Source organism: Sus scrofa, chromosome 6 (genome assembly GCF_000003025.6).
Source record: "Sus scrofa isolate TJ Tabasco breed Duroc chromosome 6, Sscrofa11.1, whole genome shotgun sequence".
Lineage (NCBI taxonomy): Eukaryota > Metazoa > Chordata > Mammalia > Artiodactyla > Suidae > Sus > Sus scrofa.
This window is the reverse complement of record NC_010448.4, coordinates 96,824,250-96,847,917: the sequence shown is the minus strand read 5'-3', so window position 1 is coordinate 96,847,917 and position 23,668 is coordinate 96,824,250. Positions and strand designations below refer to the sequence as shown.

Here is a 23,668-nt window from a genome sequence, read left to right as displayed (position 1 = left end):
CACAAAAGTGTGAGCTGTTAGACCTTAAGGTGACACATGATACAGAGGCCTGGGTATCTCTGGACAAGAATGTCACCAACAGCCTTGACTTGGTTGGGAAAGTAGATGGTTTAGAGGCTAAAAGCCCCATTCAGGGAAGAATCTCTGGTTTCTACAATAGGGAAGGTTTGGGGGAGGCTCAGCATCCGACACAAGAATAACACCATGACTTGAAAACTGCACTGAATTGCTGTACTTATTCAAAGTTAATTTAATACCATTATCCATATTGATAATTTTCCAAATAGCAAAAGAAATAGCATCACTTTTCTTTGGTTGCATTCACTTAACCTCCACTGATAGAGTATTGAGGAATAACTTAAAAAAAAACTTAAAAAAGCAAGGGACCAATGTTTTGAACCAATTCCAATTTTTTTTTTTTCCTTCTTGTCTTTTTAGGACCGCACCTCTGGCATACAGAGGTTCCCAGGCTGCGGGTCTAATCAGAGCCGTAGCTGCCATCCTACGCCACAGCCCCAGCTATGCCAGATCCAAGCCGCATCTGCAGCCCACACCACAGCTCACAGCAATGCCGGATCCCTAACCCACTGAGCAAGGCCAGAGATCAAACCTGCGGCTTCGTGGTTCCTAGTCGGATTCGTTTCCACTGCACCGTGACGCGACGGGAACTCCTCAATTTACATGTCAATTGCTGGTTATACAAATTTGAGAGAAAACCCTTAAGAAAACATTCATTATGTGGAGCAAAGCTGGCCTAAGATAACGCACACAAACCAATATAGTCTATTTAATAAAAATATTTAATGCTGCCAAAAAGTATAAAAATACAGTAGGAATGGCAGTACAATACAAAGTAGTCTCTCTAATTTATTTCTTTTACATCTTTCTACATTTCACACACGCATTAAAAAAATTTAACAATGCATCAAATTAGAGGGTTCTGCAAAGTCTTCTGCTGGTGGTGCTCTTCGTTCCCTGGATGTAAGGTTTACTTTGTAAACAGACAAGTGTGAGGCAATCTACAGGCTTATCAAGCCTCACTTAATTTCCGGAGTGGGCTTCAGGTCTTGCTTTGCACATCAATGGTTCAAAATTTATAGCTGCAGAATATTCTCAAGTCATGAATATTTAGGTGTCTGTCAATCTTGGCCTAAAACATAAAATAAGAAGTCATCTATTCAATTCATAGTTACCAAACACACAGACGTACACAGATACACGCAAACATAAAAGGACTAACAATGAACCAAAAAGGCAACACATTCCAACACATCACACTCAAGCACACTGAGGGCTTTGCTGTGTCTCAGTAAAACTGCTTACGTGCCTGATTTTCAAGCAGAATTGGTGGCCTCATTTTAAATCGGAGTAACTTTTGAAAGCACCGTAATTTTTCAAGATTTACTAACTATGAATTTTTTAGGTCATCCTGTATTACTCAAGAAATGACCTGCATGTGCCATACATAGACAGACAGGTTTAAAAAAAATGTACCCACAACAGTTTAGGAAGATTACATGGTATGTGCTAGACTTACCAATACTTTGGAATTCAATGCAAAAGCCTAATCCAATTGGACCTCCACTGTATCACACTGCTAAAAGTGTCATGAACGTAATGTCTGAACATAAAGCTGGCTTACACCGTTAAATCATGGACCGTGAGCAGATGCCTTCTGTCCTGAAGGATAATGCTAATGATTATAGCAATACATAACTGAAGTGACACGATTAAAGTTACTATCAGTATAAAAGAAAACACAGACATAAAGTAATTGATAGGTTTATTGTATTTTTAGGCCAAAAAGTAAAGATAAATGAGAGTTTAAACAAGCAACAGAGGAATGAAACGACTACATTAAGGGCAGTTGAGCTTTTAATGTTATTTCACAGAATTTGCAAACAGCTGAACTTCTGAGACGGTAACTGGTCTTTCCCTTTAAGAACTTCCCTTACTAGGACAAACCCCCAGGTCTAAACGCTATAAATAAATAGGAGATTTAAACCACACCCCACACTTATCCAAACGTTGAGTCAAAACCCCCAAGTACTGGGCTTCTTCCTGACCAGGCTCCTTGGTGTCTGATCTTCTGACACTGACAGAGAGACATCAAGACATCGAGGAAACATTGCTGCGAGATGCCTGTGGTCACAGAAATGACCACAGATGCTTCTGATGGGGACCTAAGAACCCCAGGCCTAAGTGGCTGAGTGAGGAAAGGACTCTGATCACGGCAAACATGCATGTGTTTCGCACGCAGAGTCCGCTTGTTAAAATGCAGGGACCCAGTCCACTGGTCAGAGTGAAATGCTTGTGTTGTTTAGGCTCTGATGCCCCACTACTGCTCTGCTCCTGTGCTACTTGAAACTGTTTCACGAAAGCTTTTGGAGCGAAAACCTTTGATTTGCTTCACTTAAAAAACAGAATCAGCAAGGCCCTGCTGTAGAGCCCAGGGAGCTGCACTCAATGTTCTGTAATAACCTACAAGGGGAAAGCATGGATGTGCATCTATGTCCAACTGGTTCACTCTGCTGTAATCTGACACCAACACAATACGGCAAGGCGACTATACACCAACACAAAATAAAATTTTTTTTTTAAAGTAAGGAGGGGAAAAAAAAGAGGGTAATTTTGGATTTTAACAGGAAAAATTATCTGTCTAATGCTTTTCTATTTAAATATCTGGTTGAACTATCACATAACAACAGATTTGGTGAGATACAATGGGAAAGCATGAGTTACAGGGAATCCAGTCAGACAGGAGTTTAAACCACAGCTTTGCAGGAATGAGCTGTACAATCTTGGGCAAGGTACTTATTTTCTGACTCCATTTTCTCATCTGAAACTAGGGTAACATGATGCAGAACTGCCAGGCACTGTCTCCCCCAGTAGTGTGACAAAGACACGGTCAATGACTGAACCAGCCTGCCAGTGGCCAGCTTCCCACCTGAGGTTACAAACACACCCAAGGAGCTCCTGCCATCAAAACATCACACTAGGGTTTTAGTGGGAGAACCAAACACTCAGTTCTGGGATAAGCAAGGCACTGCCTCACAGACAAAATCAGCTTACTCGGTTTCCCTTTGTCTTTTGTCCTTTTAGGGCCGCACCCATGGCATATGGAGGTTCCCAGGCTAGGGGTCGAATCGGAGCTGTTGCTGCCGGCCTATGCCAGAGCCACAGCAACGCCAGATCCAAGCCTCGTCTGCGACCTACACCACAGCTCACGGTAACGCTGGATCCTTAACCCACTGAGCGAGACCAGGGATCAAACCCACAACTTCATCGTTCCTAGTCGGATTCGTTTCCACTGCACCACGACAGGAACTCCAGCTTCCCTCTCTTGAATTCACCAAAACTCAAAATAACTTCAGGTTTGTTTGCTAGTCAGATTCATTTCCGCTGAGCCACGAGGGGAACTCCAGATGCTTTTCTTTAAAAAATGGCTTCCCAGAGTTCCTGTGTGGCTCAGCAGTAATGAACACAACTAGTATCCATGAGGATGTGGGTTCAATCCCTGGCCTTACTCATGGGGTTAAGGATCCAGTGTTGCTGTGGCTGTGGCGTAGGCTAGAAGCTGCAGCTCTGATTCGACCCCTAGGCTGGGAACTTCCATATGCCTTGGGTGCAGCCCTAAAAAAGACTACCACCAACAAAAAAGGCTTCTGTAAGGAAAAGAAATTCACATGCAATTGTCTTTACAGCATCCCAAAACATACTACATGGTGGAAAACCAGACATTATTAAAGTAGACTCTCTAAGTAGTACCATCACTGAGTCCTGTCATTCCATATTCCACCCTAATGAAGCAGGAAGAGTTCAGATGATGCAACTTTTCATTCTCTCAGTGGACCCACAGAGATGGCCAGAGAGTCCAAGGGCTTTTTCACTGTCAGGCTGTTACTGGTAAATACAAGCCCTCAACCCAAGTAAAGCCCCTGGTATGAGTCTCTGTCACTTGGGGTAGCACTCTGAGACGTAGTGAATAGCACACAACGTGAGCAAAGGCTCAGCAACAGCAGCTGAAAAAGTCCTCCCCACAGAAGCTTCGAGACCCAGCAGCAAAGGGAGACAACATTTCTCTGAATAGGCTGAGCTAAAGCCCTGGGCACAGCTGCTCAACGCTGCTCTTGCAGCATCTGAAGACAGCAGGTACTGAGGAAAATTCCTGCTGCCGAGGGGAAGATCGCCAAACCCACTATCCTCCTAGAAGTTTCATCTTTACAAACTACTCAAGAAAGTGGCTACCTTAAAACTCCCAAGTTAAAAGCTTAAATTCCCAATCTGGACAAACAACAAAAGGGCTGTCTTAGGGCCAGGCACAAGAGTGAAGCCACTAAGTGTGCAGAGGGCTCCCGGGCAGGGCAGGCGCCATGACACCACTTACACACTCGACAGAACAGGATATGGTGTGTGTAACCTGCCCACTACTGCAGGGAAATGCAACCAGGTCCAAACCAGCGGACTGGGGGAAAGGCGGAAGAAATAGGTCAAGCCCAGAATAAGTCAGCCAGGCAACAACCAAGACCTGGATTTTAAGCCAAAAGGGCTTCATTTTATTTTTTATTATTTTTTATTTTTATTTTTTTGTCTTTTATTGCCATTTCTTGGGCCACTCCCGTGGCATATGGAGGTTCCCAGGCTAGGTGTCGAATCGGAGCTGTAGCCACGGCCTACACCAGAGCCACAGCAATGTGGGATCCGAGCCTCGTCTACAACCTACACCACAGCTCACGGCAATGCCGGATCCTTAACCCACTGAGCAAGGCCAGGGATCAAACCCGCAACCTCATGGTTCCTAGTAGGATTCATTAACCAGTGAGCCACGATGGGAACTCCAGGGCTTCATTTTATTACGTGAAAAAACACTAAATTCCTATTTTTCAAAAATTTATTCTTAAGGTGTTCTGCCCCTAGCATCGAAGTAATAAGTCAATGCCAAGTGAGGGTTTTCTGACGTAATAAAAGAGACAGATGGCAGTGAGATGGGTGCCCAGGGAGTTTGCTGGTGCCTTGGTGGGTTAAGGCATTGTCACTGTTGTGTCTCAGGTTCAATCCCTGGCCCAGGAACTCCTGCATGCTGTGGGCAAGAAAGCGGGGAGGGAGGGAATAAGAAAAGGGAGGGAGGGAGGAAGGGAGAGAGAAAGGAAGGAAATGGGAGCCCAGAGCACATCATTCCTGCTGGGCCAAAGCTCCAGATGGGGAAGCAGCACAAGCCCAGCCTCAGCTGTCCACACCCTGCCAGCAGGCAGACCCTCACCCCTGCGCCACACCTGCCACTGACACACCCTCTTGGACCTGCTAGGACTCAAAGTTGGAGCTCACAGAAGGCGTGACTCCTGCACATAGGGAGCAACAGATGATATGTGTAGACATTAGGCATACAATACCCTGCATCAAACTGATCTCTATGAGGCTTGAGTCTGAAAGCAAACATCAAAGCAAACCAAATTTAAAATCTGTGCAGTGGAATTCCCGTGGTAGCTCAGTGGTAATAAACCCGACCAGTACCCATGAGGATGAGGGTTTGATCCCTGGCCTCTCTCAGTGGGTTAAGGACCCAACGTTGACATGAGGTCATAGATGAAGCTCGGATCTGGTGCAGCTGTGGCTGTGGTGTAGGCTGGCAGCTGCAGCTCCAATTCGACCCCTAGCCTGAGAACTTCCATATGCCATAGGTGCGACCCTAAAAGCAAAAAAATAAAATAAAATAAATAAAATCTGTTCAGTAACGAGGCTGGCACCTTGGAAATGTATTCCTTACAACAGTATACAATAGCCAATAAAAGACTTCTAACATAGCCAGGTTCTGATCTCTGTCTTTTCATATAGAATCTAATCAGAAGTGTTTTTCTAAGAGGGAAACAACCTTTTTTGAGAATGATCTTTCTAGATGCACCATATACCTGACACTCTTCAATGACAGCAGCATGGACAAAGGTAGGAAAGCCAAGCCTCAGGCTGGTTATGGCTCAATAATGTCTGACCTGCCTCACACTCCTGCTGGGAGGCTCACTAGGGTAACCGTGGAAGGCGCAGAGCACCGAGCCTGGCAGGGCGAATGACCACTGCGGGGAAGCACCACCCCTCCGATGGCAGTGAAAACCAAGAGGGAATTGTGACAAACTGCAGGACTGCTCTATCTCATGCACCAGTTTTTTTAACCAGTACGTATTTTTAAAATTCAAATCATTAAATTCTAATTTATTTGAAAGGGGACATGCACAAGTGTATGTAAAATTAACATACAAGTCACAACTCCTTCCTCTGGCACACCTGTTAGGCAGAGCTACTAAAAAAAAAAAATCAGGTTGTTTACCTCCTTTGTCTTTTTTGTTCATTTCTTGGTAGAAATACTAATACATAATGAAATGGACCAAAAATATAGAAGAGGAAAAGGACAGAGAAATGTATAAAACCCCTCTAAATATGAGAACTGGCTACTATTATTATTCAAAGTTCTCTATGTACTCTTATATTACTTTTTTTTTTTTTTTAATTCCCTTAAGAGTTCAGGAAAGGAGGAGTTCCCGTCGTGGCGCAGTGGTTAACGAATCCAACTAGGAACCATGAGGTTGCAGGTTCGATCCCTGGCCTTGCTCAGTGGGTTAACGATCCGGCGTTGCCGTGAGCTGTGGTGTAGGTCGCAGACGTGGCTCGGATCCCGCGTTGCTGTGGCTCTGGCGTAGGCTGGCGGCTACAGCTCTGACTGGACCCCTAGCCTGGGAACCTCCATATGCGGAGGGAGCAGCCCAAGAAATAGTGGAGAAAAAAAAAAAAAAAAGAGTTCAGGAAAGGAGCTCCCTTTGTGGCTCAGCGGCTAACGAACCCAACTAGGATCCACGTGGGTTCGATCCCTAGCTGTGCTCAGTGGGTTAAGGATCCGGTGTTCGTGGGCTGTGGTGTAGGTCGCAGACGTGGCTCAGATCTGGCGCTGCTGTGGCTGTGGCGTAGGCTGTTGGCTGCAGCTCCAATTCAACCCCAGCCTGGGAACCTCCGTATACTGCAGACGTGGCCCTAAAAAGCAAAAGCAAAGAAAAAAAAAAAAAAGAGTTCAGGAAAAAGGCATTATTTTAATGTTATATTATACATGGGTAAACTAAATAAGAATTTATTTTTAGATATAAAAATCAGCAGGTGAATGGGATAAAACGCTTGGTAGATGAAAGTGGAAATGAGCACAGAAGCAGTGGTGCATCCCTGAGTAGAGGCTGCTATCAGTTTGTTGGAAGGAACAGATGTGAACACACACAGACTAGGAATTTAATGCAAATATCCTTTCTTAAAAATAATAAGGCCTCTGGCTTTTTTTTATTAGCAAAATACCACCACTTCATCAGAGTCAAAGCGCACAAGTGATCTTCAGCATCTGCCCCAAGGGGTAAATACCACGGAGACCCAAAGACATGCTGGTTCCCAAGGGAGCAGACCCATGAGGGCTGCTGACTAGACCCCTCCCGACTGGAGGCTCAGCACACTCCCCAGGCATCTGCTTGCAGGAGGAAAGCCCACTCGCCTTTGCAGAGGTTTATCAACAAGCGCCCCTGCACTGGTGGGATCTAACATACAGGTAACAGAGACACCTCCCAGAAGGACAGAAAGCAGGAAAAGCAAAGTGTCCCACAGAGCACATTCCCTGTGCAGGGACGAGGGCATCCTGCCAGTGTGCCTCCCATAAAGTCTTTACCCTTCACTGAAAGCAAGGCTCTCTGCAGCTGGAATTTAACAGGTCTACCTGTATTTGACTTGCCGAGTAATATACTATATTTCAGCAAAGATAAACCAAGGGAAAAAAGTGGGTTTTTTTTGTTTGTTTGTTTGTTTGTTTTTTAAGGGCCACACCTGAGGCATATGGAAGTTCCCAGGCTAGGGGTCGAATCAGAGCTGTATCTGCCAGCCTACACCACAGCTCACAGCAACACCAGATCCTTAACCTACAGAGCGGGGCCAGGGATCAAACCTGAGTCCCTATGGATACTACTCAGCTTCGTTACCACTGAGCCATAACAGGAACTCCAGAAAAAAAAATATATATATTTTTAACCAATAGTGACCTAAAATGTAAGGGTCCTGGTTCCTGAACATAGGTGTAATGCAGACAGACACACAAACGTCCCTTTCACCTCCTTCCATTTAAAGGCTGCAGGACACAATGGTTACTGGGCTGGGGCACAGGTGCACGGTCCACAAATTATACTTAATACACAGCCCCTACGTGCTTCTATGCTTTCAGTGTGATTCAACACATTTGAGGAAGCTATTCAAATCAACTCCAAATGACTATTTATACCAACGGTTTTCAAACGGTTAACCGCCCCCTTAAAGTAATCAAACTTGAATTCAGGAATTCTCACGTAGTGAGTAAAACAAAGCAGAGGCAGTCTGGGGGGAAGGGAAGGCCGAGGGCTTGAGCAATTCCTTCCACCTCTTGGGAGTCTGCACCCTGAGAAACCCATAGTTTAAAAACTACTGAAATAATGTGATTTCATTATTTCAGCAATTAAATTTATAACAACTGTAACTGGGACACCATGCTGTATAGTAGAAAAAAAATTGTACTGGGGAAATAACAATAAAAAAATTTATAACAACTATTTAAAGTTTAAGTAAAACAAGTTAAACACTGGAAGGAATGTTAGGATCTGAACAAAGCTAGCGCTCAAATGAGCAGTTAAATTCGAACACAAAATGCTTAAAAAATACCCATTAAGAATTTAAAGGGACAGCGTAAGGTTTGTACATCATTATACTATTTATTGAAGTGGAAAGAACTTAAAAATTTTTTTACTTCAAAAGTTCAGTCTAGTAAACTGAAAACATGGATAAGAAAACGCTGCTCCTTATTTTTATTTCCTACATCATGATATAACCCCAATTATAAATTAGGGTAATTACATTGAAATTTTCATGAAAAATAAACAGTATTAATAATGGGGTTTACAAAACCAGTTTTTTTGTTGTGTTTTTTTTTAACAAAGTCTTGACCAACTGTTACCTGACTATGCCAGTGAGGAGAATTACCCTTCAAAGATATTTTTTTTAAAGAGAAAAATTTTGTTTGTTTTTCTTTTTAAAATTAGGAAACTGTAAAACATAAAAGAAATGCAAATATATAGTAAAAACTGCTTATTCAGAGTTCTAACTGCTCATATCAAACCTCTCTTTAGGAAAACTTATCCAATACAATTGAATCAACACACAATTTATTTTTTTATGGTAACAGAATTTTCAAATTGAGCTTTTAAAAAAGTACATTTAACTACAAAAGTAAGATTAAATAGGTACTTATAAAATATATTTACCCTGAAATGGTTAAGAATATAAAATGTTGATGCCCATGTCAATAGTACATTATACATAACACACGTTACTTAAAGGTCATTTTCTTTCCAGTAATAATGTAGATAAGAGCACAATATTTATTGCTTTTATCAAGTGCAGGTTAAAATCCAGACAGCCTCCAAAACCGAATCCTTGTGATAAAGGACATTAGGCTTAACGTACACAGATAGAGCTGAGAATGAGCCAGTTCTGCATAAGCATCAAGTCTTTATCTGGGGCAGTGGGTCCAGGACCCACCACCTCTTGTGGGCATCCAGCCTCCGCACCGTCTGCACACAGACGGACCCCTGTGATTCACGCAACACCGTCAGCTAACAGTGCTGAAGCTTGTGGCAAAATTAATTATTCATAGGACATTTTGCTGAAAAAACAGTGTCCAGCCAACAAAAGCGCCAACCAGAATGACCGACACAAACCCCATCTTAGTGAGAATAGGTTGCCAATATAACCACCTTTTCCTCTTTCGCTCGGTCTCGTTGAGCCTCTGCTTCATCTGCTGCACCTTCTGAGCTGTGCCGGCTCTCCTGTCCTCTCGAATGCGCTTCCGCAGGGCACTGTGGACCAAGCAGGACAGGTGAGTGGGAGGCTGGTTCAAACGCATCCACCCAGCCTTCTCTACCCAAACACATAGATGCAAGGGCCCAGAGGGGCAGCTGGAGGCCAGCGGCAGTTACGTTAATAAACTCAACTTTTTATTAACACTTTATGTGAATAAACACTTGGAGCAGGACATGAAAAGAAGCGCAGTGCCAGCTTGGTTTCTTTGCTAACCAGCCAGCAGGGGTAGGAAGACAGGGTCTCCCAGCATGTGAGCCCCTTTAGAGTTTGTATTTGATTTTTCACCAAGGCCCTTAGACCTAATGTTTCCATGAATATTCCATTGCACCTACTGCTGTTTGTCCACATGCTTTTTTTTTTCTTTTCTTTTCTTTCTTTCTTTCTTTTTTTTTTTTTTTTGTATTTTTGCCATTTCTTGGGCCATTCCTGTGGCATATGGAGGTTCCCAGGCTAGGGGTCGAATCGGAGCTGTAGCTGCCAGCCTACAACAGAGCCACAGCAACGTGGGATCCAAGCCGTGTCTGCAACCTACACCACAGCTCACGGCAATGCCGGATCGTTAACCCACTGAGCAAGGCCAGGGATCGAACCCGCAACCTCAAGGTTCCTAGTTGGATTTGTTAACCACTGAGCCACGATGGGAACTCCTGTCCACACACTTTTCCAGCTCCCATTTTCCTTCCCAATACAGAGTTCTATTCCAACAGAAGCTCTTGACTCCTAAGACCACAGTCCTGGGACAATGCCAAGGGCAACACGTAAATCACTGTTCCTTCCCTTACCAAAAAACCCTCACAAATCCCATCTCTTTTCACTCACTGCTTATATTTCAGCAAAAGCCTAACTAGTTTCCCTTCCTGCCACAGTAGCTATTCTAAAGCATAGCTCTGATGGTACAGTATCATTAAAAATCTTTCAGTGTCTACTACATTCAGAGTCAATTTTTTTCCTGGCCAAAATGTTTCCTTTTTCTTTTTTTTCTATTTCTCTTTACAGCCGCACCCCGAGGCACATGAAAGTTCCCAGGCTAAGGGTCAAGTCGGAGCTACAGCTGTCAGTCTACACCACAGCCAGAGCAACGTGTGATCCCAGCCACATCTGCCACCTACACCAAGGCTCACGGCAACACTGGATCCCTAACCCACTCAGCGAGGCCAGGGATTGAACTCATGTCCTCATAGTGGACATAGCAGTAGTGGGTTCATTACTGCTGAGTCACAACAGGAACTTATGTCAATTTCTTGAAAGACGTTTTTCTTCTTCCAATGACGGAATAAAACTGAAACATTCATTTAAGTATTTCATAATTTTATAAAGGCATATTATTCATCACATTTTAAGAATATGAACACTACGTAACTGCACAAACAGCAAGCATTCACACCATTTATTTTCTGTACCACACTATACATATTAGCACCTAATTGTATTAACTTTTACATCCAATTAGTATTGCATTAAATCATTTTCCAATGAGTTTCTGTCTGTAATTATTGGCATCTTAGGACTGGAAGCTCTTTGAGATGAATGATGTCATCATATATTACTTAGATGCCCTTAAGCATTAATGTAAATTAATCCAGTACACAAGGGATTTATATCCGCTTATGTCCAGGGAACCTAGTAAGAGTCTCATATTTTGACACCTTACTGGAGCACCTTACCTCTCGCTGTTGTCCTCCACAGCATCCTGCATTTTAGAGGACAGCCCTGTGCACCTGTCCCCTGTCAGTTTTTCTTCTTCTAGGCCTATCCTGTTCCCATTGTATTTTTCAGTCATTATTTTGGTTGGTGAATGATCAAAAACAGGACAGACGTCTTCCTTAGAAAGCTCTTTCCATCGTTTCTATATAGGAAAAAAAGAAATGAGAAATAAAGGCAAACACTAAAATTTTGGCTTTCTTTAAGAAAAATTTATGAACTGAAATTCCATATTTAACTTAAGAAAATCCTATGATGTTACACATGAATGGAAAAGGCATTTTGTCATCCTTTTTCTATCTTTGTCTCTTTTAAGTTGAAGACTTAATAAAGCATGGAATATTGCAGCACACCAGTATGGAGTTGAATATAACTTAATAAAGCTTAGTGGATTTTAACCTGAGACAGTCTATACAAGAACTCATTATAACACCGGTCATAGTGAGATTTTTAGCCAAAGCCTGACTCTGCCGGCCTCCTAAGCCCAAAGGCAGTGGTCACTTCAGAAGCAGTGGCCAAGGTGGCACCTGAGTATGACCACTGTCTCCCTGCCGTTGCCACTGTGCAGTTTCCTGGAGAACTAATGGTGAGCTCGCATGTAGGTCCGTGCACACCTCAATCTGTCCCCACCAGCTATAGCAGCGGCCCGGGCAGCGAGGCCAGCACCAGGTGAAGGGACAGCTCAGCATGCCTGGACTTCAGAGCAGGCAGGATCCAGACCCAGATGAGGCTCTATTTCCTTCTATAGACATAGGAGGAATGTTACCCACCTCGGGACCTGCTGCAATTTATGCCTAGCAGCATGGGTGACAAACGCTAGCTTCCTTGGGCCTCACTGCCCCCATCCTAGGGACAAGCGGGGGCGGTGGTGGGCAGAATAAACTGGGCCCTGGAAGATTCAGGCAGTGACAAAGCGCGGGCTGGAGAGGGCAGAGGCAAGTGTAGCCTCCGCATGGGGACCCTGCGCCCTCGGTGTCCTGCAGGGGTAGAGCACTTCCGCCCTCTCCCCACCACAGAGAGAGGAGCCAAGGTGGCAGTCTGAGTGCCTATGCTGGCACAAAATGGCCACTTGGCACAGATGGGGTGGCCCTCTTAAAAGTTGCCATCCTGAAAAGCGTGGAGTCTTGGATCTAATGAATAAAGTCTCTAACTTACTGTCTGAGGATTAATGATTCTAAACAGAGACAAACCCCTCAAAACTTATACTGTCCTAGAACTTACACAATACTCATGCCCTCAAGATGCTCTGCTACACCTGTATATTTGAACAATTTGAATAATGCCTGTATATTTAGATTTTGTAAATTGCAGCAAATGCATTGATACACCAATAAACTAGTTTTTAACTTCTCTCATTATACAACAGAGGAATTGAAGATGGCATTTTACCACATTCTACCTTCTCCCAATATAGCTCTTCTATTGCGTAATTAATGCATCTCTTTGTTTTACAGTAGCTGACTCACAAAAGACTCAGAGAATGTAAACCTCTGTAACCTGTCACATTTGGAGGACAGTGAGAACAATTTGGCTAGAAGGAGAGCACGGAGGAGAGCCTGGCCTGAGAGGAGGCCGGGAGGGAAGCTGACCTGGGAATGACCTCTGCCCCTGACCTGGGTTCCTGGGGGCCCAGTGCTCCTGAGCAGGGGCTGAGTCCAGGAAGAGTGTTCTGCCAACAGTAGAGAAAGAACTAAACATATGAGAGAAGGACTCATCACTGAGGGGACCATGTCAATTCTCTTCCTTCCCATGACAAAGCTGTTTCACTCAGTCCGAACAGCATTTGTTATATTGGAAAAAATGCTAGTGGGGAAATGGTTCCTCTCTGAGCATATCCCATGCCCACCTGTACTGGTTCTAGGTCCTCAGGAGACCCCCCCCCGGGGGAGGCGCTGCCACTGTTACTCCTATCCCCCGCTTTACAGATGCGATGGGCTAATGCGCAGCAGAGCCAGAATTTTGCACCCAGACAGTCTGGGCCTGCTGTGCTGGAGCCCCTCAACAATACCTGTACCTCTGAAGCCATCATCAATTTTAGACACCAGATAGTTCAGAAAAGTACCAAATAAAAATGATACTGTCTCCAGAACTATGCTGGTCAATTCTTCACAAAGGTCTAGTTACAGCAACCCGGGCTCATATTTGGACAAGGCTCAACAATGTCAATAAACAAGCTGATGCCAAAAACCAAGTCTTACTGGACCACTTCCCAGAATAAGCACAAATCCGGAATCTGTCAATAAGAAAAGACTCAGCAGGGGGCTACAGCGTGAGGGGGGAGAAAAAGAGACTGAAGGCTAGTAAATTAAAAAAGAAAAGGACAATGCTGTTTTGCCATGTTTTGGGGCAGCAAACTTTGCTTTCCCATGACACAGGCAAAGAGGCGCCATTCACCTAGTGAAGTAGGAGTCAACACTGCACTCAGCTCCAAACTGAGCGGCTCCCTGTGCCCAGACTCACACCCACGTGGAGCCACTCCCACAGACCAAGTGCAGCTGGGAACACCACCCCAGCTTCTTCTCATGGAGAAAAGCCCCTTGAAAAAGCTGGGGGTGATGTAACTAAACCTGAAACGCACTGTAATTTGCTGAAAGTATATAATTTCCTTATTACTTGATTAGTGGTGTCAACCTGGCAGCAGGAGATCTGACACCATCAAGTTTGATTTGGCAAATTACGCCCCCTGGGAGGTTTCCTGCAATCACCGATCTTAGGGGTCTGTCTACTCATGAGGATGTGGCAACGCCAGCACCTGTACTGCGTGCTTATGGCCACCTCGTGCCAGAAGGATGGAAAGTAAATGGTGTCATTATTAGAGACAACCAGCAATCATGTCTAGTCACCCAGGTAGCGCCAGGCCATGCGGACTGGTGCAGTGAATCACTATAGGTGACTATAATCACACACGTACTTACTGGTTTCAGGCACAATCACTTCAGATGTGAATATTAACAGCTCTCCTTTGTCCTTGCAGGTTCTAAATGATTGTATATCCACCTATGTCGGAAATCTTTACGGGAAAACTAACATGAAACAGTATCAAGAATGAAAACACCATGCCCTTCACATAAATCTACATTAAAGCTCAGGTGAGGACAGATGCTCCCTTCAGTAAAAAGAACTGGGGACAATGCTTTCACGGTCAGAGGCACAGAGACGGCACCCTGGGGTGTGCTGAGGCAGGGAATGCCCCGCCCACCCCATCAATTCACACTGGAAAATCTTCCTTCTTTCTTCTTACAAATACTGAGTTTTCCCAAAAATTAGAGGCAAAGAGGAGGCAGATGGAGAGAAAGAAAAGTCTTTGCATAAATTGAGTATCACATCCTTATACATCAAATGAGATATTTCTGGGGGCACAGGACAGTTAATTCATGCATGCAGTTTGGGGATTCTAGACAAAGTAACTTCTGATCTTTGTAACATTAAATTTATTTATTTTTTTCAGTTTTATTATGCAGTCAATACATAGAATGGAGACTGCTGAGGAAACTAAAGAGCAGGGGGAAGGACACCCTTCACTTCTTGCTGGCCTTCACTGCCGCCTTGGTGATATTTTTTATTTTATTTTGTCTTTTTGTCTTTTTAGGGCTGCACCCATGGCATATGGAGGTTCCCAGGCTAGGGGTCCAATCGGAACTGTAGCTGCCAGCCTACACCACAGCCACAGCAACTCAGGATCCGAGCCACGTCTACAACCTACACCACATCTCACGGCAACGCCGGGGATTGAACGCGCAACCTCATGGTTCCTAGTCGGATTCATTAACCAGTGAGCCACGACGGGAACTCCAATAAAAATATCTTTATGAAAACAAAGCCACCAATCAATTTTGCATCTGATACAAGTACTCAAGTTGTTTGCTTGTTGTTATAAAAGATGAAATATCTACTACATAAACTAAGTATTTCTGTATAAGCCCAGGTCGAATTTTTAATGGGGCAAAAGTACCTAAGTTTTCTGATCATATTGATGATTAAATACTTAAACACTCCTTACACGAAAACTTTGCTTTCTTCTGGGTAATAGGCAGGATGTAACATGAGGCTGAGTTACATGGGTGTGAGTATGCATTTTAGAATCTCAAGATGACCAGCTGGGAGTCCCCACTGTGGCTTGGGGGTAGCAAACCTGACTAGTATCCATGAGGACACGGGTTTGATCCCCTGAGGGTCTGGGGTTGCAGTGAGCTGTGGTGTAGGTCCCAGATATGGCTTGGATCTGGCATTGCCAGCTGGATTTACCACGGTCAAGTAAACATGCTTTTCAGAAGGAAGGGAGAAGACAGGTGCTCAAATGGAGTATAGTTACTTGATACACAGGTACTATTTTCCCCCGAACAAGTTTACCTGTATATTTGAATCTCCTTTTATAAATTTTGCTCCTTCTATTATAGTCATATATGAAAATCTGAGTTGATCTGGTGTCTGAATCAGCCCCATTCGGTACTGTCTCATATTCAGCAACAGTTGTTTAATGTTAATATCATCTCCTTTTTCCATCTGCAAGAAAAGAAAAATTATTCAGGCCTTTCACTAAGAGCCCAGGCAAAAGAAACAACAAGGGAAAACTGCTCGGCATTCTGCGGGGCGCTGCCAGAGGAGGGGAAAGTGGGCACAGGGTGCCCAGGCCTCCTGGTCCAGCAGCAGAGGCAGCAACTCTGGTCCTGGGGTGATCCATGCTGACACAGTAACCTCACTCGCTCTGGCTACTGGCTGGTCAAAGGAACGATTTATGACCAGTTCTGGTTTAACGTAAGGATAAATACATCAAGATTCAGGCTCTTTTTCTTACAAAGATCTTGGGAGGAGCAGCTTGGTTTTAGCTCAGCACCTTCAGCCTTCACGTCTGTGTGCAGCAGCCTCCTGAGGGTAGTGGAGCTGAAAGTCGGGCAGAGCCAGACTCACAATGACACCAGGGGGCCGAGGCACCAGCCTCTAACCACCACACCCCCACCCCAACCAGCAAAGAGAGAAGCTGAAGTTGCGTCTCAGGGAAGAGGCAAATACCTACGTCAGTGTTAACATTTTCCATGAACAGGACAGACACCAGCGTTCTTAAACGTGTCAAAGTTCACTTCAGGAGTGCCTGTCGTGGCTCAGAGGTTAACGAATCTGACCAGGAACCATGAGGTTGTGGGTTCTGCCCTGGCCTTGCTCAGTGGGTTGAGGATCCGGTGTTGCTGTGAGCTGTGGTGTAGGTCACGGACGTGGCTTGGATCCCGAGTTGCTGTGGCTGTGGCTGTGGCTGTGGTGTAGGCTGGCGGCTACGGCTCTGATTAGACCCATAGCCTGGGAACCTCCATATGCCAAGGGTGTGGCCCTAGAAAAGACAAAAAAAAAAAAAAGTTCACTTCAAGATAACAATCCACTTGTGACTGAAGTAGATACAACATCAGGCAGAGAGCCAGGTGATACAGGACACATGCTGACACCTGCCCAGGTGAGGAGGAGTGGCATGGGCCTGAATGCGGGCTTCCGGCAACACAGGAACCTTAGGTGATACTAACACGACATGTGCCGAGAGCTTAGGCAGGACGTGTCCTAAGTGTACCGACTCATTTAATCCTCGACAGCCCTGCAAGGAAAATACCACCACTATCCTTAGTTCTAAGTAAGGAAACTAGGGCATGAGAGGAATTCAATGTTATCTACCAGCTGATGTTTGCCAAATACGGGGGGCAGGGGAGGACCTCTTAGTTACGTAACATAAAGCCACCAGGAAAAAGTCTTGGAGAGCGCTAGAAGCACTGCAGACACAACCCCATCAGCCACAAGCAAGACGGAGGAGAAAGGACGTGAATGAGATTTTCGGCCTCTTCTAAAAGAAGGTAGAAGTTTGAAAAACAGAGTTCTGGGATCCTGACGCTGTCAGGACGCTGCCAGCTGCCAGCGGAAACGGTAAAAGGCATGAATGACGGAGGCGGGTGCCCAGAACACTTACCAGGACGAGACAGGTGTCCACCAGAGAAAAGGTGCCTGACCGCCCGATGCCGGCACTACAGTGGATCACCGCAGGCCCATGCTCAGGATCCAGGGAGCCAGACTCTCGCACTTTAAATAAGAAATTGAGAAATGAAGCTGGTGATTCGGGGACTCCGAAATCTGGCCAGGTAGTATAATGAAAGTGAGATATTGTTCTGGTTTCACCACTCTAAAAAGTGAAAATCAAGGGGAAATGTTAGTTCTACGTTTTTCCTTCTTTCTTTTTTTCTTTTTTTGGATGACCTAGTGCCTCTATTTTTTTTAATGATTTCTTTTGTAGTTTTCTGTCAATTTTCTACTGTAGAGCAAGGTGACCCAGTCACACATACATATATACATTCTTTTTCTCACATTATCATGCTCCATCATAAGTGACTAGACATAGTTCCCGATGCTATACAGCAGGATCCCATTGCTTATCCATTCCAAAGGCAATAGTTTGCATCTATTGACCCCAAATTCCTAGTCCATTCCAATCCCTCCCCTCCCTCCAAGGGGAGCCCCTTGGCAACCATGAGTCTGTTCTCCAAGTCCATAATTTTCTTTTCTGTGGAAAGCTTTGTTTGTGCCATATATTAGATTCTAGATATAAGTGATATCATATGGTATTTGTCTTTCTCTTTCTGACTTACTTCACTTAGTATGAGAGTTTCTAGTTCCATCCATGTTGCTGCACTAAGGATTTTCTTTTAAAAACCTAGTGCGGAAAGATGTGTTTTGCGTAATGCTTTGAAACCTTAAGGATATTCTGTACCATGATTTTCCTTTTTCATTTTGCTTTTTACGGCCACACCCACGGCATATGGAGGTTCCCAGGCTAGGGGCTGAATCAGAGCTACAGCTGCCAGCCACAGCCACAGCCACGCCAGATCCGAGCCACGAACGTCTGTGACCTACACACCACAGCTCGTAGCAACGCTGGATCCTTAACCCACGCGGGAGGCCAGAGATCGAACTTACAACCTCATGGTTCCAAACTGGATTCAATTCTGCTGTGCCACAATGGGAACTCCTGTAACACTTATTATTTTGATGGCATTTTCTAAGCTTTTTAGGTATTAATTCGTACAACAATCCCATTAAAATTCACTTTCCAGATGAGAAAACTGAAGCGAAGGGCTAAGTAATTTACCGAAGGTCATACATGGGGCAATGGCAGAACCAGGACTGGTGCCATAGCCTCTGCAGCTCTGGATTCCTCCATGAACCTGTCTGTACATGGTGCAGTATTTTAATTCATACATCATGATGAGTGGATGGAGTCTCTATTTTTGAAATTTTCTGCCAGTATAATTTTGCATTCTTTACTCGTTTCTTTTTAAAGAACTCCAGAGTTTTTAAAGGTGTAATTGTCCCCTTCATACCAGTTATCTTTTAGATTCTGTTACACAGGCACAGAATTAAAGAAACAATCTTTCCATTTTTTGTTGAAACTGCTGTAATTGCTGTTTTTCCCCCTGGTAATAATTGTGGTAATAATTTCCCATCCGAGAACTGTTTGCATGCCCTGCCAGTGTGCTGAAATGGTTTACCAAGACGCTAAATGCTTCCTGTCTCTTAAAGCCTGCCTGGCACTCGCCACCACTTCCTGGATATTCCCAATGACCTTTATTTCTGACTAACTCATTATGAAAATGCTCCTTAGCTTTTGCCAACTGCCTTCTGCCCCCAGGAACACTTCTCTGCCTCACACTCTTCACTTCTGTAAACAGCAGTAACTAACACGCCTTTGCACAATTTTCCAACTTTTATTACAGGACTGCTTTGGGAGAAGGGGCCACAGAAGCAACATAAAAAATCCCTGATTTTCCAATGGTGACCAGCTGCAGATTATTACTGTACCAGCCACCTTTCAATACAAATGTAAAAATTAAAGTTAGTTTTCAGGGTTTTTTTTCTGTGTGTGTGTGTCTTTTTTGCCTTTTCTAGGGCCGCTTCCCTCGGCATATGGAGATTCCCAGGCTAGGGGTCGAATTGGAGCTGTAGCCCCCGGCCTACGCCAGAGCCACAGCAACACAGGATCCAAGCTGCGTCTGCAATCTATACCACAGCTCACGGCAACGCCAGATCCTTAACCCTCTGAGCCAGTCCAGGGATCGAACCCACAACCTCATGGTTCCTAGTTGGATTCGTTAACCACTGCACCATGATAGGAACTCCAGTTTTCAGTTTTTAAAAATAAAATTTCCTGGATTTCCCATTGTGGCTCAGCGGTTAATGAACCCAACGAACATCCATGAGGATGCAGGTTCAATCCCCGGCCTCGCTCAGTGGGTTAAGGATCTGGCATTGCTGTGGCTGGGGTGTCGGCCACCGGCTATAGCTTTGACTGGACCCCTAGCCTGGGAACCTCCAAATGCCGTGGGTGAGGCCCTAGAAAGACAAAAAAAATCAATTAATTAAATTTCCCCCTTTTCAGTAGAAATTAAGACTCCTAAGTCCAAGACTCAGTTATATTAAGTACAACACTGATAAAATACAGTGCAGGAGTTCAAAATTTCTAAAAACTTATACACTCCTAGTTGACCAATTTTTCTTAATATCTAGCTTTCATAATCCCACATACACTGTGATCCCCAGGTTCTCACTATACTGGAAGTACTAGAAGATTTCCCTATTACTAATTAAAATGCTCATTATGACTACTATTATTTTATTTATTTATTTTTTGGCCGCCCTGCAGCATATGGAAGTTCCCAAGCCAGGGATCAAATCGAGCCACAGCTGCTGCAACGCCTGATCCTTAACCCACTGCACTGGACCAGGGATTGAACCCGCGCCCTCTAAAGACGAGGCAGATCACACTGTGCCAGAGCAGGAACTCCTCATCATGATTATTAAAGTTCAAAACACCTCCTTTTAAATTCCAAATGAAGTATGCTAAGTCAAAGCTGCCAGATTCTAAGTACACATATGACTCTGTTGATAGGACAGTCAGGGAAAAGCTCAATTATGTGAATAGAAACCAGCTCAGTGGTAGCCAGGAGCTGGAAGGGGAGGTCAGACAGACTGTGCACAGGCAGCACAGAAAAACTGGGGGGCGGGGGAGAGTTGTTCTTTATCTTGATTGGGGTGGTGGTGACACAACCGAATGCACTGTCAAAACTCAGACCTGTACACCAAAAATACGATCTTACTGTACAAGATGAAAGGAATTAAGTTTACTGTATTAAAAGGTGTTTAAAACACTCCAAATTAAGAAGGCTAAACTGTAGCTTCCTTTTAGAAAACCACAAATGGCAGCCATCCAGCACCCATACAGGCAGACTGTTAACTCAATGTCACCTTCGCCTTCAATGGGGCCTAAGACCCCAGGTGGTGTTCGAACCCTTCCTCTGACAACCGCCCTGTTGCAGCCACCAGACACCAGACAGTGCTGACCACGCCAGGGGCCGACCCGGTAGGCCTGCTAGAGGTCCCCACAAGCTGAGCTCCCCAGGGCGTGGCCAGTGCTAGCATCAGTGTGTGTTCAACTGCTGCATCGCCTCCTGCCCAAAGATGTGGTCACCCCACAGTCCTGAGTGACTGCTTGCTTTCTCTTTGCTTATGTATTTTGGCTCAAGACTAATGGCCTCTTTCTTTCCTTCAAATTCAGGTCACACCGTCTGGGATCCTCAAAGCGAGTTCCCAGAAATGCTCACCAACGTTCATATAATACAGTCTTCCCCACTAAGAGACCTTTGAAAATCAGTCTTCCCCTACAAGATCAGAATAAAGAATTTCCTAGAGATTAATTTTTTATTAATTCACTCCTACTGAAACAAGATTTAAAAAACATAGCTCACAGAATCACATAATTCCCAAAGGACCATGTGAAGTAATAAGATCCGTATGTTTACGACTAGGGTAGAAAAAAGTTTATATCCGTGACTGGATACCTTTTCCTTCTTTTCTAGGCAGAAAGAAAGGAAGAAAGAAAGACAGAAAGACAGGCGAGGGGAAGGGGCTCCAGAGGATAGAAAGAAAATTCATCTTTATTCGGAATAGTCTCTACATTGAGATGTTACAGTTCCTGACGAACTCCAAGTTTCCAACCTATGGGGGACGCCCCTCCTGGGACACCCACCCCAGCCCACACCCACATCACCCAAGTGTCCTCCATGCAACTGGCACCACGCATGCCACACTCTGCACACAGCGGCAGCTCACTGTTCCTTTTAGGCAAAAGCTCCTTTACAGGTTTGGGAAGAAACCTAAATTTGAAGACTGTGATAAGATGCCAGTAGGATATCTGTCTGTCTGTGAGGCCAGAGGCCATCTGAGCTGAGCAGGCAGGAGCCAGTGGGGAGCTGAGAGGCTTGTGGCAGCTGGGTGCCACCTTGGCCCGCCGGCTTCCATCAAACTCTTCTCATTAGCAATGCAAGTAAAATGACCAACTCTCTGGTCATCAGGAAGATCCTAGACAGCCAACTATTTTCACACCTTAGGTCCGAAAGAAGGTAGCAAGACTTTCATAAGCCCCGTTTCCTTGTCTGTCAAGAGGTTTAAGAAGTGATTACCTTCCAAGGCTAATGAGAGGAACAGGCAACACCTAGGGAGGATCCCGATCCTGCCGCACGTGGAGAATCCCAGAGATCCCCCCACCATGATCGCCTCTACTGCAACCCCTGGACGCAGCCGCACCTCTCTTCACCCACCTTTCTCTGCTCCTGGAGAGGGGCAAGGAGTGTCGACCTGCCCCCCAAACACAGTATGACTGTAGAATCTGCACCACACTGCCACCGCCTTAGCTCAGGGCCCTGTGAGTTCTGCAGGGTCAATGAACTGCCCAAATTAGATATGTGGTCAGTCACTCACTCTGGAAGATGACCAGAACTCACCAGGCCAGGAGGAGAGGGGAGCCACAGAGTAGCTGGGACCTAAGCAGAGGGAAAGGTGATGGCAGAGGCATAGTCCAGGGACAAGCTACTGGACAGGCCAGGACAAAGCCTGGGTGTCACAGGAGGTAAAGGTGGACAAGAGGCAAGGGCCAGGCCGAGGACATCTGCATCAGCCACAGAGGGGTTCCTGGAGTGTGGGGGAAGCACCGAGCTTGTTTTAGAACAAGCACTCAGGTGTGTGTGGGTCACAGGGCACTCAGCACAACAGCAGAGGTAAGGGCCCTGCCCATGGGGAGCTGAAAGCTCCATTATGGTGTCCCAAGTACAGACATACTCAAGTGCTGAGCAAGCTGGCAAAATGGTAAAATTTAAATTGTGGGGAGAAGTGTAAGAAGACTTGAGCTATTAGGAACGAGTGCATCACAGACACATTAAGAATATCGGAAGCAGGAGTTCCCGTCGTGGTGCAATGGTTGACAAATCCAGCTAGGAACCATGAGGTTTTGGGTTTGGTCCCTGGCCTTGTTCAGTGGGTTAACGATCTGGCGTTGCCGTGAGCTGTGGTGTGGGTTGCAGACGCGGCTCGGATCCCGCGTTGCTGTGGCTCTGGCGTAGGCCGGTGGCTACAGCTCCGATTCGACCCCTAGCCTGGGAACCTCCATATGCCGCGGGAGCGGCCCAAGAAATAGCAAAAAGACAAAAAAAAAAAATATATATATATATATATATATATATATATATATATATCGGAAGCAAGAAGTGAGCAGGAGCTGGTGCAGAAGGTACTCAGGGCAGAAGAAGCAGGGAGAGGAGGACGCCCAGGTGGGCACAGGATCTCAACTCGCTCGACCAAATCCCCCGAGCATCACACAATCAGGCTCTCAGCCTGCTCTGCAGAAATCTGCAGGGGCAGGAAACACAAGGCAGTCAACACAACAGCCTTCCTGGAACTCAATACACTGAAGCTGGCCAAGGACACAGAAAACTGCGAAAGCCAACCAAACAGAAAAGTCCAAAAGACAAGGAAGTTCTCCAGCTGACCTTAGTTGAGACTCTGAGCTCCCATCAAGACTCAGGAGAGGTAGCTCCTGTTGAGGCGCGGTGGACACGAATCTGACTAGTATCCACGAAATCTGATTAGTATCCACGAGGACGGAGGTTCAACCCCTGGCCTTGCTCAGTGGGTTAAGGATCTGGAGTCGCCGTGAGCTGTGGTGTAGGTCACAAACAAGGCTCGGATCTCCCTCAACTGTCTCTCCCAC

General features: G+C 45.2%; 1 protein-coding gene and 1 long non-coding RNA gene across 5 annotated transcripts in view; one reads left to right on the top strand and one right to left on the bottom strand.

Moving 5' to 3' along the window:
• Positions 782-23,668, bottom strand: part of PTPN2 (protein tyrosine phosphatase, non-receptor type 2) — a 77,275-nt gene continuing 54,388 nt past the window's right edge. For 2 of the 4 annotated variants that reach the window (XM_021096022.1, XM_021096020.1), the window contains 4 exons: positions 17,546-17,755; positions 15,952-16,104; positions 11,565-11,746; positions 8,824-9,896 (listed from right to left, as the gene is read on the bottom strand). In XM_021096022.1, the coding sequence (XP_020951681.1) occupies positions 9,689-9,896; positions 11,565-11,746; positions 15,952-16,104; positions 17,546-17,755 (753 nt within the window). In that variant the 3' untranslated portion in view covers positions 8,824-9,688. Of the gene's footprint in view, positions 1,151-8,823; positions 9,897-11,564; positions 11,747-15,951; positions 16,105-17,545; positions 17,756-23,668 lie in introns of those variants that run through there. The other 2 variants (XM_021096021.1, XM_021096023.1) reach the window with 2 other exon arrangements.
• Positions 17,350-19,477, top strand: LOC110261158. Its single transcript, XR_002344985.1, has 2 exons — positions 17,350-17,714; positions 19,344-19,477. It is a non-coding gene; the product is annotated as an uncharacterized LOC110261158 (long non-coding RNA).